General features: G+C 48.9%; 1 protein-coding gene across 6 annotated transcripts in view; it reads right to left on the reverse strand.

The window, feature by feature from the left end:
- Window positions 1-952: 952 nt before the first annotated feature.
- Window positions 953-14,274, reverse strand: part of UBR4 (ubiquitin protein ligase E3 component n-recognin 4) — an 85,594-nt gene continuing 72,272 nt past the window's right edge. For all 6 annotated transcript variants that reach the window (XM_086860412.1, XM_086860411.1, XM_086860410.1 and 3 more), the window contains 9 exons: window positions 12,507-12,725; window positions 12,191-12,304; window positions 11,534-11,676; window positions 10,800-10,925; window positions 9,319-9,513; window positions 7,279-7,503; window positions 2,886-2,976; window positions 1,917-2,079; window positions 953-1,411 (listed from right to left, as the gene is read on the reverse strand). In XM_086860412.1, the coding sequence (XP_086716538.1) occupies window positions 1,347-1,411; window positions 1,917-2,079; window positions 2,886-2,976; window positions 7,279-7,503; window positions 9,319-9,513; window positions 10,800-10,925; window positions 11,534-11,676; window positions 12,191-12,304; window positions 12,507-12,725 (1,341 nt within the window). In that variant the 3' untranslated portion in view covers window positions 953-1,346. The remainder of the gene's footprint in view (window positions 1,412-1,916; window positions 2,080-2,885; window positions 2,977-7,278; window positions 7,504-9,318; window positions 9,514-10,799; window positions 10,926-11,533; window positions 11,677-12,190; window positions 12,305-12,506; window positions 12,726-14,274) is intronic.

A 14,274-nucleotide genomic window follows, 5' to 3' on the forward strand; every position in this document is an offset into this window, starting at 1 on the left:
CCTGGGCAGGCACTGCCTGCACCGCCTTTATCCTCCAAATTCCTGCATTTTCTACCTGCAGAACCCCAAGGAAGAAAGGAAAGGGGGAAATGTCCCTGCAGAACCCCCAGAGAGGGAAGGAAAAGGGGAAATGTCCTTGTACAGCCACAGGGAAGGAAGAGGAAAATGTCCTTGTACAAGCCCAGGGAGGGAAGGAGAGGAGGAAATGTCCCTGCAGAGCCCCTGAGGAATGAAGAAAATGGGGAAATGTCCCTGCAGAGCCCCAGGGAATGAAGGAAAGGAGGAAATGTCCCTGCAGAGCCCCAGGAGGGAAGGAAAAGGGGAAATGTCCTTGTGGAACCCAAGGAATGAAGGAAAGAGGGAAATGTTCTTGTAGAACCCCCAGGGAAGGAAGGAAAGGAGGAAATGTCCCTGCAGAGCCCCAAGGAATGAAGAAAAGGGGGAAATGTCCCTGCAGAGCCCTGAGGAATGAAGGAAAGGAGGAAATGTTCTTGCAGAACCTCCCAGGAAGGAAGGAGAGGAGGAAATGTTCTTGCAGAACCCCCAGGGAAGGAAGGAAAAGGGGAAATGTCCCTGCAGAGCCCCAGGGAATGAAGGAGAGGAGGAAATGTCCCTGCAGAACCTCCCAGGAAGGAAGGAAAGGAGGAAATGTCCCTGCAGAACCCCCAGGGAAGGAAGGAGAGGAGGAAATATCCCTGCAGAACCTCCCAGGAAGGAAGGAAAGGGGGAAATGTCCCTGCAGAGCCCCCAAGGAATGAAGAAAAGGGGGAAATGTCCCTGCAGAGCCCTGAGGAAGGAAGGAAAGGAGGAAATGTTCTTGCAGAGCCCCAAGGAATGAAGAAAAGGGGGAAATGTCCCTGCAGAGCCCCAGGCCAGAGCAGCAGCTCTGAGCAGGAGCAGGAACACCCCAGCACCAGGCTCCAGCCTCCCCCAAGCACCAGTCCAGCCCAGCTTCCCCATTTGTTCGGTTTATTTAACTTCAAAGAGCTGCACACTAAAGCGTTAAGATTTACTGCTTTGGGTTCCTCTCTGTACAAGTTCTTTCAAACAGCTTGAATGCACAAGGCTTTACAGATAGAAGCGCTGAAAACACGAGATAAAACAAATCTTAAATTTCCAAATCACTCCGTGGAGAAGAAAAAAAAAAAAAAAAAATTGTAGAAAATAAAAATTAAAAAAAAAACCAAAAAAAAGGGAAACAAAACAAAAATTCCAACAAAAAAAACCCCAAAAAAACCAAAACCTGCAGCACTCCTCAGGGAAGGGCCAGACTGCACGAGGAGGGACACAGAGGGGTGGAAGGCAAGCGATGGAGGCTCTGGCCAAAGGCTCTCCGTGCTGGCAGCTCAGGGGATGGAGTTGAGGAGATCCTTGAGGAAGCTGTCGGGGTCATTGATTTCTGACAAGAGTCCTTGGAACAGAAGGAGAGAGACCAGAGTCAGCCCCAGCAGGCTGTCCTGCCCCCAGCAGGGATTTGTGCTGGGCCACTGATGGCTGCAGGGGTGTTTCAGGGCACGAGCAGAGGCTGAAATGTGAATTTAGTGGGACATTCAATGAAATGGAACAGCTCCAGGCACCCAGCTCTGCTCCCTGTGGTGGGCAGTGAGAGCCTGGCCTGGGGCATAGATTTTGGGAGAAGAAAGAGCAGCTGCAGGTTTTCAACATCTGTGTATTCCTGAAGCACCAAAATCATTGAGGAACAACTCTGGGTGCACCCAACTGCTGTCTCTGCTCACATCTGTCCATCAGCATCCAACCAAAAACCCTCAAACACTTCTTTTTGGGGGAGTTTTCTCCTACCCAGGTGAGTGTCCCAGCACTTTTGGGACAGCTCAGGCCGTGCTGAGCCCTCCCCAGCAGCTGCAGCGGCGTCACACAGCTGCTGCCAGCCTATAAAAGGACAAGCAAACACTCACCAGCCACATCCAGGAACTCAGAGAACGTTTCCACTGGCATGAATTCCTCCTGGAAGGTTTTCAGGGCCTTGTCTGCAGCCTCGTGGATCGGCATGTCGTTGTGTCGGATGAACTCGGCCAGAGAGAAGGACCAGCCTCCCTCTGTGTTACTGGTAGGCACCTTCTGCCAGGGGACAGACACCAAATCAGCCCCAAAATAATTGTTTTATTCAAAAATTCGTGAAGTTACTGCAAAATCTGGTGCCTCCTCCCACTGCTGGATTTGCCTCTTGCAAACAACCAGCAGAGGAAACAATTCCCCGAGTGCAACCTTGTGATAATTTTATTTTTTTAACAGAATGAAACAAGCTCCCAGGTGTTTTTTCACCCTGAGGATTGAAACCTCAGTGGGAGCTGAAGGTTTTTCCTCACCCAACCATTTCCCTGGAATGAACCCCATTAATTGGGGGATTATTTGGGTTTTTGGAGGCTTTGGAATGACCCAAAAAAACCCCCCAAAAAATCCAAAAAAATTCCCAAAAAATCCCCAAAAAATAAAAAAAAACACCCAAAAACCCCAAAATCCAAAAATGAAATGAAATCAAAAATCCAAAACCCGAATGAACCCCAAAACCCAGGGAAAATGAGCCAGTACCCAACACAGGAGTGCTGCCAGCTGGGAAATTCTCAATTCTTCAGCTGCAGAACTGCAGGGGCCACACAGAGCAGCTCCCCGTGGCCTTTTGTGCTTTTAAAAGGTGCAAAAAGGAAGAAATCCTTCCCTGTGAGGGTGAGGAACAGCTGGGATGGGGCTGGGGAGCTGTCCCTGATGAGCTTTAACCTCCCTCCAACCCAAACCATCCCGGGACTTTCATTTCCAAACCGCACAAGGCAATTTTGAATTTTTGAATTTGAAAATTTCCAGTTTTGATTTCTGCTCCAAACTCATCCCAAGTGCCGAGCTCAGAGGAGCTGCAGGGCTCTCCTTACCTTGAACATGTTGTAAATGAGATCCACGAGTGCCCAGAAGAGCAGCCCCGAGCGGTAGGTGGAATATTCCTTCACTGCCTTGTCTGCCAGTCTGCCGGAGGGAAAATGCTCTGTGGTTAAATCACATTTTTTTTTTTGGGGGGAAGGATTTGACAAAATTCACAGCCTGGCAGCGCAGGGAATGGCTCTGGGTGGAATTTTGGAGGGGATTTTCTGAGCTTGAAAGGCTTTTCTCAGTTTGTTTCCCAAAGCCTTTTGGGTTTTGAGTTTTTGTTTTTTTTTTTCCCTCTCAAGGATTGTTTTTGTAAATAAAGTTTTGGTTCCCAGAACAAAACATGGATGTTCTGAAGGTGTTTTCTCCTGTTCCACCAGTGGGAACAGAGAGGTGCTGTTTTCTTTTATTCATTTATTTTATTAATTTATTAAAATAATTAATTTTAGTAATATTTTATTAATTTATTAAATTAATTATTTCTAGTAACATTTCATTAATTAAAATAATCAATTTTAGCAATATTTTATTAATTTAATAAATTAATCAATTCTAGTAATATTTTATTAATTTAATAAATTAATTAATTTTAGCAATATTTTATTAATTTATTAAATCTATTAATTCTAGTAATATTTTATTAATTTATTAATATAATTATTTTTAGTAATATTTCATTAATTTATTTAATTTATTAATTCTAGTAATATTCTATTAAAATAATTATTTTTAGTAATATTTCATTAATTTATTTAATTTATTAATTCTAGTAATATTTTAATAAAATAATTAATTTTAGTAATAGTTTATTAATTTATTAATTTTATCAATTTTATCAATTTTATTAAATTTATTAATTTTAATTAACACCCAATAAAAGGGGCTAAAAACCCCCAAAGAAAAATTTCTGCTCCTTTGAGACGAAACCTTGGCTGTTGTGATTGAATCCATGATTTTATTCCAGCAGCACAGGGCACCTGGAATTCTCTGTGAGGGACAGGTTTGCCACTAAAACTTTCTTCAACAGGAAGGAAATGAGCACAGAGAGAGGAGAAAAAATCAATGTACAGCCCTGGCTGGTGTGTTCTGTGCTGGGAAAACAGCAAATTCCTGCAGGAATTCCCAAATCCTTTGTGCTTCCAACTCGTAAAAACATTTCTGCAAGACTCTGAGGGAAATCTCCTGTCCTTGAAGAAATGGAAGGATTTCTATTTAATATTCTCCTGCCAAGGAAAGGAGTTGTGGAAATCCAGCAGCTGGGTTTGGAGCAGCAGGAATGCCCTGAAAGGTGCAGAGCTGCAGGATTAATCACCAAACAGGTTCTGGCAAGGTGGAACCCTCCTGCCAGCAGCTCTCATGCCTTTGGAATTCTCCTCCCTCTGCTCCTCAGGTTCATCTGCCCCATCATTTCCACAGCTTTGGGAAAAACAACATTAAAAAGTCATTTTTTTATACACCCAGCACCAGCTCAGCTGCTGCTGCCTGGAGTCAGGGGGTCCCAGCTGCAATCAGCCCCAGATTTGGGGGTTTTTTTAGGGGGAAAAATGAACATTTTGCTGCTGTTATTAAAAGATTCCATTTGTGTGTGTGCCCTTAAATCAGAATCGTAGTAGGTGGCAGCCTGCTGGGACAGCTCAGCTTAATTATTTAAAGGAAAACCAATTAGTAAAGGTGACTAAATTTCCATGGGATGGAGAGTGAGGCTAATTCTGGCCTCCCAAATACTGCAAGATTTTTTTTCTTTTCATGGGAATGGTTTGGATTTAATTGGAGTCTGCTCCTTTCATTAAAAACTAAAAGTTCTTGGTGGTTTAGGGGTGGTGGTCACGTTCTGGAGCACGGAGGAGCTGCTGGGTTTCATTCCTGGACACAAAAGCCACACGTGGAAGCTTTGCTTCCTCTCTGGAGTGTTTTAGAAAGGTGACAGTGAAAAAGCAAAGGGAAAAAAACAAAAAATAAATATATCTAAAGGTGGGTTTTTTTTCCCTTCCAAATTCCAGATGAAAGCTGTGCTGAAAACCACATTTTTTAGGCAGGATTTGTGCTTCAGTGACAATCAACACTGGATTCAATCTGGAAATTATGTTTACAAAACCAGAACAAGCCCAGAACTCGGATCCACTCTGCTAATTTCACCTTTTACAGAGGAATTGTTTCCAAAACAAGGGAGGTGCTGAGCATCTCCTCCTGCCACCTGTGGCACCACCACTCCTGGCACAGCCAGAAACCCTTATTTGGCTCCATTCTCCCCAAATCTTTGTGTGAGCCCAGCTGAGGAGCTGGATGGGCAGGGAAGGAGTGGGGTTTGCTGCTTTGGGAAGAGGGAATGCACAGCATTCCTGCAGGATTTACGGGGTTTGGATCACCAGCGCATCCTCAGCTCTTTGGAGATGCTCTGGGGGTTCCTGAGAGGCTCTGGGGTTCCTCCAGTGACTCCTGAACTTTTCTGAGAGGTTCTGGGGCTCCTCCAGTGACTCCTGAGATGCTCTGGGGGTTCCTGCAGTGACTCCTGAACCTTCTGGAGATCTCTGGGGGTTCCTGCAGTGACTCCTGAGAGGTTCTGTGGTTCCTGAAGTGACTCCTGTCCCTTTTGGAGAAGCTCTGGGGTTCCTGCAGTGACTCCTGAGAGGCTCTGGGGTTCCTGCAGTGACTCCTGAACCTTCTGGAGATCTCTGGGGGCTCCTGCAGTCACTCCTGTCCTTTTCTGAGAGGTTCTGTGGTTCCTGCAGTGACTCCTGTCCCTTTCTGAGATGCTCTGGGGGTTCCTGCAGTGACTCCTGAGAGGTTCTGGGGTTCCTCCAGTGACTCCTGAACCTTCTGGAGATCTCTGGGGGTTCCTGCAGTGACTCCTGAGAGGTTCTGGAGATCTCTGGGGACTCCTGCAGTCACTCCTGTCCTTTTCTGAGACGTTCTGTGGTTCCTGCAGTGACTCCTGTCCCTTTCTGAGATGCTCTGGGGGTTCCTGCTGTCACTCCTGAACCTTCTGGAGATCTCTGGGGATTCCTGCAGTCACTCCTGAGAATCTCTGGTGTTCCTGCAGTGACTCCTGTCCCTTTCTGCCTGGCTCTGGCAGCAGTGAGTCCTTGAGTGTCCCCAGTCCTCACCCTGCTGTTCTGGGAATGGAGCTGCTCCCAGACAACACCCTCAACGTGGAATGTTAATTTTAATCCTCTGCATGCAGACATCACCCTGGTGTCACAGCCAGAGCCTTCCTCTCTGCCTCAGCCCACAAATTCCAGATATTGGCACTGATCTGCAGAGTTTCACCAGCCCTGTTCCTGACTCTCCACAAGAATAAATATCACAGACCTTGGAAACGAGAATTGCCATTTCTGGGAGGCTCTGCGCTCCCCTTGTCTGCAGAGATTAAAGAAAAGCCCTTGAATAAACCTTGCCACAATTCCCCAGTGCTGTTTCTGTTCCCCTGGAATTCCGGGGCTTGGATGCTTTGGTTGGAAGTTCCTGGCCCTGCCTGTTCCAGTGTTGCTTTTATTCCAGCTTGGGTGAGGAACACAACATTTAGGGAGGGTTTAAAAAGCAGCAAACCCGCCCTGGGTGGGGCTGGAGCTGCAGGACATCCCCTGGATCCACGTTCAGGATCTGGAATTTGGGAACAGGAGCCAGGGGAGTTGGGGTGACAGTGACACCAGGGGTGACAGTGACACTGTGACAGTGACACCAGGGGTGACAGTGACACCAGGGGTGACAGTGACACCGTGACAGTGACACCGTGACAGTGACACCAGGGGTGACAGTGACACCGTGACAGTGACACCGTGACAGTGACACCAGGGGTGACAGTGACACCGTGACAGTGACACCAGGGGTGACAGTGACACTGTGACAGTGACACCAGGGGTGACAGTGACACCGTGACAGTGACACCAGGGGTGACAGTGACACCAGGGGTGACAGTGACACCGTGACAGTGACACCAGGGGTGACAGTGACACCAGGGGTAACAATGACACTGTGACAGTGACACTGTGACAGTGACACCGTGACAGTGACACCAGGGGTGACAGTGACACCAGGGGTGACAGTGACACTGACTGTGACAGTGACAGCAGTGGGGTGACAGTGACACCAACTGACAGTGACACTGACTGTGACAGTGACACCAACTGTGACAGTGACACAGACTGGGTGACAGTGAAACAAACTGTGACAGTGACACCGACTGTGACAACAGTGGGGTGACAGTGACACAACCTCTGTGCCAGTGACACAAACTGTGTGACAATGACACGAGTGGGGCTGAAAGTGACACAAGCTCTGTGCCAGTGACATGAGTGGCTCTGTACAGTGACACAAAGGGCTCTGTGACAATGACACAAGCTCCGTGCCTGTGACCCGTGTCTCTCCTGTGCCCCTGTGCCCAGCCAGGGGACGGGGACTGACCTGCTGGCCCCTCCCGGGGACACCACGCGCGCCTGGGAGGTGACGAGGAGCCGCCGCAGGATGTCCCCGCGGATGTCCCTCCACCTCTCCGGGGGACAGATGTGCAGGGCCAGCACGGTGTAGTAGTGGGGCCCGTCCACCTCGAAGGCGCTCTCCACCCACTTCTCCCGCGGCTGCTCCAGGAAGCTCTGCAGGTTCTTCTCCTCCCGCGACGTCGCCCGGGTCCTGCAACAACAGGGGAGCCTCAGGGCTGCTCCAGCAGCATCAGCTCTGCCCCCAGCAGCTCTGGGTGCTGCCCGTGCAGCCTGCTCAGGGACACCAGCTCTGCCCAAATTCAGCCCTGATCCAGGACTGGATACCAGTGAACATCCCCAGCCTTTCCCAAATTCATCCCTGCTTCAGGATTTGCTCTAAGTGGACACCACCAGCTGTTCCCAAATTCATCCCTGGTTAAGGACTGGCTCCCAGTGGACACTGCAGCTTTCCCAAATTCCCCCCTGGTTGAGGATTTGCTCCCAGTGAACATCCCCAGCCTTTCCCAAATTCATCCCTGGTTAAGGACTGGCTCCCAATGGACACAATTAGCTTTCCCAAATTCCCCCCTGGTTAAGGATTTGCTCCCAGTGGACACTGCAGCTGTTCCCAAATTCCCCCCTGGCTCAGGAGTGGCTCCCAGTGGAGCAAACACGTTTTTCCTGGAGCTGTGGGCAGCACTGGAGGCTGCCAGGCAGCTGCCACAGCCCCAGTGCAAGACAGCACCACTGCAGTGGTGCCATCTCCCACGGGACACCACACAGCCACACCTGGATCCACCCAACCAATTCCTCTACTGCAGGAACAACCCCTGGGAAAACACAGGCCAAATGCAAACCCAAAAGACCCTGTCCTTTACTGCAAAATTATATAAAATATTTTCTCCTTTTCCTCCTTTCCCCCAGAGCTCCAGGAGTCCTGACAGCCCAGAGCTGACAGTGCAAACCACGAGTTACAGGAGACTTTGGGAAGTTGCATCACACTTTACCACATCTGTGGCTCTGCTTTTTAAGTGAGATAAACTCTCCCTATCAAGTCCTCAAGCAGAATCCCAGCAGATGAAGCTGGGAGCTCTTTTATTTTCTCTATTTAATATCAAAAATTCTGTCTGGGAAGTAGAGAAGGATTTTTTTTTCCACTTCTGCAGCCTAACAAGGTGAAACAAACACTTCCATTTATCTGTCTCCCACAGGACTGGGAAAACAACAGCACAGGGATCTGGAGATAGATATTAAAAACAAAAGATAAATTGTATTACAGCCAAAACCTTGATCAGTGCCAGGCGGGGAAGTGAGAGGGATTTCACTGCTCTGCATTTGGAGTGACCTTGGTGTGTATTTTAATATTTATACCCTCATCTAATTAGTATTTCTTACTAATATCTAACTCCTCAAATAGAGGATGTACATGGGAATCTCATTTTTGCAGGATGAGAAGCAGCTGATGCCCCCCAAAACATCTGGGTGCCCACAGATGTGGCCACAAAACCTCAGTGCAGCGCCAAAGCTCTGCTGTTCATCGGTTAAAAAATAATAATGGGAACCCCAAAGAAATAATTAAAAATATCAGGAAAACCTGGTGGACCTGAACCCTCCTCCAGGATGTCAAATCTGGAAACAAAACTGTGTTATTTGAATCCTGAATAAAATGATATCAGGGTTAAGTTTTCAACTAACAATTACCTCACTGCAGTGTCTCTTCTGCCTGCTCAGGAGAAAATTAAGCTGGCAGAGTTCCTTTGATGTAATAACCCTGTTGCTCACCCCAGAGGTAATAATTACATCCAGAATGGAAAGAGAAGCTAATTCCCAATTGCTTTTTTACTCAATAGGTTTCCCTGTTATCCAGCATGTCCAGGCCTCGCTCCCAACAACATAAATCCTTAACAACCTCCTCAGGATGCTCAACCCCGATCCTCCCAAAAAACTGGGAGCGCTTTTGGGAGGGATTTCCCATCCCTGCTGGGAGCAGAGGGCAGAGCAGGGCCCAGGGGAGGGTGGCACTGACGTGTTGAGCACATAGAGCACGGTGTGGATGATGTAGGGGATGAGGTGGATGTTGCTCTCGCGGCCGCCGCCGCCCGTGTCGACGCTGAACGACTGCTCCATGGCGAAGCGCAGGAACAGCAGCTTGATGTCGTGCACGTTGAGCTGGTAGGTGGGCTCCCTCTGGCCTGTGCACTCCTGGAGGTACGTGTTGTGTCTGCAAAACAGCAGGGATGCTTCACACGGCTCCTGGGGCACGGCATCCCCAAAAGGACGGCACAGGAAAAGCTTTAAAGAAGGAGCAGCCCACCCCTGCTAGCTTGGATTGACCTCCCCAAAAGAGGGGGGATTTCAGCTCACTCTGACAAATCCAATTCTGTCTGCACGTGCCTGTCCTCTCATCCATGCTGTTTTCCCAGGAGCTGGGACACAGCTGGAATGCTTCCAGCGCGTTACCGCTCTCGACTGCGCAGAATCCCCAAATCCCACAATGATTTGGGTTGGGAGGGACCTTAAGGATCATCCAATCCCACCCCCTGCCACGGCAGGGACACCTCCACCGTCCCAGGGTGCTCCAAACCCCATCCAAATCCCTTTATTGTGAAAAACCACTGGCCTTGGGCACTGCCAGGGATCCAGGGACATCCACATGGGCGCTGTGTGCCAGGGCACAGCCCTTCACAGAGGAGAATTCCTGATCTACTCCTACCCCTGTCAGGTTCACAACTCCTGATGTGACATCAGAAACCCAGCACAACGTCAACCAGAATCCTGACAGCAGCACCTCCATCTGCTCCAGAGAGCTGCTCCAGTACCTCAGAACCATCCAAGAGGAGCCTGGAAACCTGCACCAGGGAATCCACTGGGGCCAGAAGGTTCCTTTTGTACAGCAAGGGCTCACACATGGATCAACACTGCATCCTCAGCAGTCCCTGGGGGCTGAGGAGGCTCTGAAATGATTTACACCGAGCCAAGGTGTCGCTCTATTAGGAACGGCTGGGAATGAGCAACACAGACTCTCATGGAGTCAGTTAGGAGAATATCTCTATTACTTCAGGCTTGTTTTATAGACTGATATGTGGAAAGTACAGAAAGGAAACTCTTATTGGTTAGTAAACTAATACATTACCATCATTGGTCAGTGGGGCACAACACCCTCTGACTTTCTCTTGCCAAGAAAACAAGGGACAGACAAACAGCACCTGCGAGGCTGTTTTCTGTCTCTAAGGATTGTTTTAATTCTTTCTCATGTTTTTCCCAGGCTAGTTTCTCAGGCAGGACTGAGGAACCATGCAGCCTGTAATTTCTACAGGCACTCTTGGTTCAGATTTAGCATCCAGACCAAGGAGCAAACAGACACCTGCACTTTTTTAGGGGATCGACTCTTCTTGATGGCTCAGCTCCACCAAGGCTCAGCCGCAGCACCTCTGCTGCCCGGATTTCAGCGGGGTGTGTGGCCAGGATGTGACTCACCCACAAGGGGAAGGAGCTGGCTGCACTCACCGTGCCAAGCACGTGGCAAAAGCGGACTCTGGCACGTGGGGCCCCCACACGGGCAGGAGCCCGTTGCACTTGGTGTTGGCGTTCTGCAGGGCCGCGCTCTCCCACTCCTCGCGGCCCCGAGCGAGCCTGCACCGACAGAGAGAGAGAGAGACACGGCACACCAGGTAAGTTTTTCTCTAAGGAAACATCCCAAAAATGGTAATTCCACAGCTTCTCTCAGTGCTGGAGACTTGGCAGAATCCAGGCCTGAGCAGTGGTAAAGCAGACCCCGACAGAGGCTGCAAAGTGATCAACAACCCACCATCCATCCCAAATTCCACCATCCCAAACCACCTAGAAAGGTCTGGAAAAGCCTGGAAAGGTCTGGAACGGCCTGGAAAGGTCTGGAACGGCCTGGAACGGTCTGGGAAGGCCTGGAATGGTCTGGAAAGGCCTGGAACAGTCTGGAATGGCCTGGGAAGGCCTGGAATGGTCTGGAAAGGCCTGGAATGGTCTGGAAAGGCCTGGAACGGTCTGGAAAGGCCTGGAATGGTCTGGAATGGCCTGGAAAGGCCTGGAATGGTCTGGAAAGGCCTGGAAAGGCCTGGAAAGGTCTGGAATGGCCTGGAAAGGTCTGGAATGGCCTGGAATGGCCTGGAACGGCCTGGAACGGCCTGGAACGGTCTGGGAAGGCCTGGAATGGCCTGGAAAGGCCTGGAAAAGCCTGCCAAGGCCTGGCTGAGGGCAGCACGTACCGGACAGCTGCCAGGTGGCAGTCGTAGTGCACGATGTTGAAGTGAGACACGGTGCTGTAGCCCTGCTGCTTGCGGGGTTTGTTCTCAAACTCCTCGAGCGCCACGCGCTTGGTGAAGGTGTAAATCCCCAGCACCTTGGTGGGCTGCAAGGACACACAGCTGGCTCAGCAAACACTTCTGCTCCTTCCACACTGCGCTCAGTTCAGCCTCTCCCAGCCCCAGTCCTGTGTTTTTCCAGCTTTCACTGAAAACACACTTCCACTTCCCAGCCACCTCTGCCATTTACTGAGCTCAAGAACCAACCTGGAGACTTCCTGATCTTCCAGCACTTGGGCAAACAGATACTGACATGTCCCCTTAGGAGCTGAGAGGGCTCTGAAAATGTGTCTCCCCTCACCTGGAACCTGAATCTCCTCTCACCTGGAACCTGAATCTCCCCTCACCTGGAACCTGAATCTCCCCCTCACCTGGAACTTGAATCTCCCCCTCACCTGGAACTTGAATCTCCCCTCACCTGGAACCTGAATCTCCCCTCACCATTACCTGGAACTTTTAGCTCCCATTACCCAGAACTTTTAGCTCCCATTAACTGGAGATTTTATCTCCCATTACCTGCAACTTTCAGCTCCCACTGACTGGAACTCTCAGCTCCCTTACCTGGAACTTGTATCCCTCCCGGCAGATGCAGCAGGTCAGTCCTGGTTCCTCTATCAGCTCCTCCATCTGCTTCAGCAGCGCAGTCTTGGTCACCACCTGGCCCTTCTCATTTGTCTGCAAGAGAGAAAAGCTCAAGCAGGTTAAAAAGATTGACAAACCACACCATGGCCACCGGTGGCACACCCATCCCATCTCCCAGCAGCTCCAGGAGTGCTGCAGTACCCACCAATAAATCCCTTTATTGTGAAAAACCACTAAAACCGCTTCCTGCTGAGGAATTTGAGGTCCCTGAAGGACCAGAGCACCCAGCCATTACCGTCATGCCCAGGGTGCCCAGGGCCTTCTGCCTCATGGCCATGGCCATCCTCTTCTTCTCGGCGCGCGTCTCCTTCCGCGCGGCGTCGATCTTCTTGTTCACCTCGGGGTGCTCCCTCAGCGCCTCCAGAAGGTTCTCTGCCAACGTCCCAATGCCCTCGTCGCTCGACACCTGCTCCAGCTTGTGCAGGTTGGTGATGGAGTCTGTTCCTATCAGCACCTGGTGGGGATGGGGACAGGGCAGGGCTCAGGAAAAGGGGGCTCGGGGTGGTGGCTGTCCCCTCTGATCCCATGGGGACAGCGCTGAGCTGGAACAAGTGCTCCTTCCTTTCTTAATGCTCTAAAAACTGTGTGTGAAACTGTAAAACTGTGTGTAAAACTGTGTAAATCTGTGTGTGAAACTGTGTGTAACTGTGTGTAAAACTGCGTGTAAAACTGGGTGTAAAACTGGGTGTAAAACTGTAAAACTGTGTGTGAAACTGTAAAACTGTGTGTGAAACTGTGTGTAACTGTGTGTGAAACTGTGTGTAACTGTGTGTGAAACTGTAAAACTGTGTGTGAAACTGTGTGTGAAACTGTGTGTAACTGTGTGTGAAACTGTGTGTGAAACTGTGTGTGAAACTGTAAAACTGGGTGTGAAACTGTAAAACTGTGTGTGAAACTGTGTGTAACTGTGTGTGAAACTGTGTGTAACTGTGTGTGAAACTGTGTGTAACTGTGTGTGAAACTGTAAAACTGTGTGTGAAACTGTGTGTGAAACTGTGTAAAACTGGGTGTAAAACTGTGTGTAAAACTGTAAAACTGTGTGTGAAACTGTAAAACTGTGTGTGAAACTGTGTGTAACTGTGTGTGAAACTGTAAAACTGTGTGTGAAACTGTGTGTGAAACTGTAAAACTGGGTGTAAAACTGTGTGTAAAACTGTAAAACTGTGTGTAAAACTGTAAAACTGTGTGTGAAACTGTAAAACTGTGTGTGAAACTGTGTGAAACTGTGTGTGAAACTGTGTGTGAAACTGTGTGTGAAACTGTGTGTGAAACTGTGTGTAAAACTAAAACTGTGTGTCAAACTGTGTGTGAAACTGTGTGTGAAACTGTGTGTCAAACTGTGTGTCAAACTGTGTGTGAAACTGTGTGTAAAACTGTGTGTAACTGTGTGTAAAACTGTGTGTGAAACTGTGTGTGAAACTGTGTGTGAAACTGTGTGTGAAACTGTGTGTGAAACTGTGTGTGAAACTGTGTGTAAAACTGTGTGTAACTGTGTGTAAAACTGTAAAACTGTGTGTAAAACTGTAAAACTGTGTGTAAAACTGTGTGTAAAACTGTGTGAAAATATAAAACTGTGTGTAAAACTGTAAAACTGTAATACTGTGTGTAATTTGCCTCTCCACTGGTCATCACCACGAGCTCAGACAGGGATGTTGGATAAAACATTTATTTTGTGATAAGGTGTTGTTGTATTGATGCCTTCAAACACCAACAATCACGTCCTGAGGAGTTGATCAGTAATTATCTTCCCTTCAAATTGGTGTGTCAATCCCACACCACACAGGAGGAAATGCTGAAGCCAGAACCTCTGACTTTTCCAGCTCAAGGCATGGAGACAAAGACACAAAGTCGTGTTCCCAACTGTGGGACACACAAAACTCAGGGGATGCTCTGCAAAGGCACAACTTGCCCAGAATACACCTGAACAGCTTCCACACCTCTGCCTGCTTTGAGATTCCCAACATTCTTTTAAGCTCAGGATTTTCTCTTTAAGAGAATTCCCT

The sequence above is a fragment of the Cyanistes caeruleus genome, chromosome 22, assembly GCF_971803275.1.
Source record: "Cyanistes caeruleus chromosome 22, bCyaCae1.hap1.1, whole genome shotgun sequence".
In the NCBI taxonomy this organism is placed as follows: Eukaryota; Metazoa; Chordata; class Aves; order Passeriformes; family Paridae; genus Cyanistes; species Cyanistes caeruleus.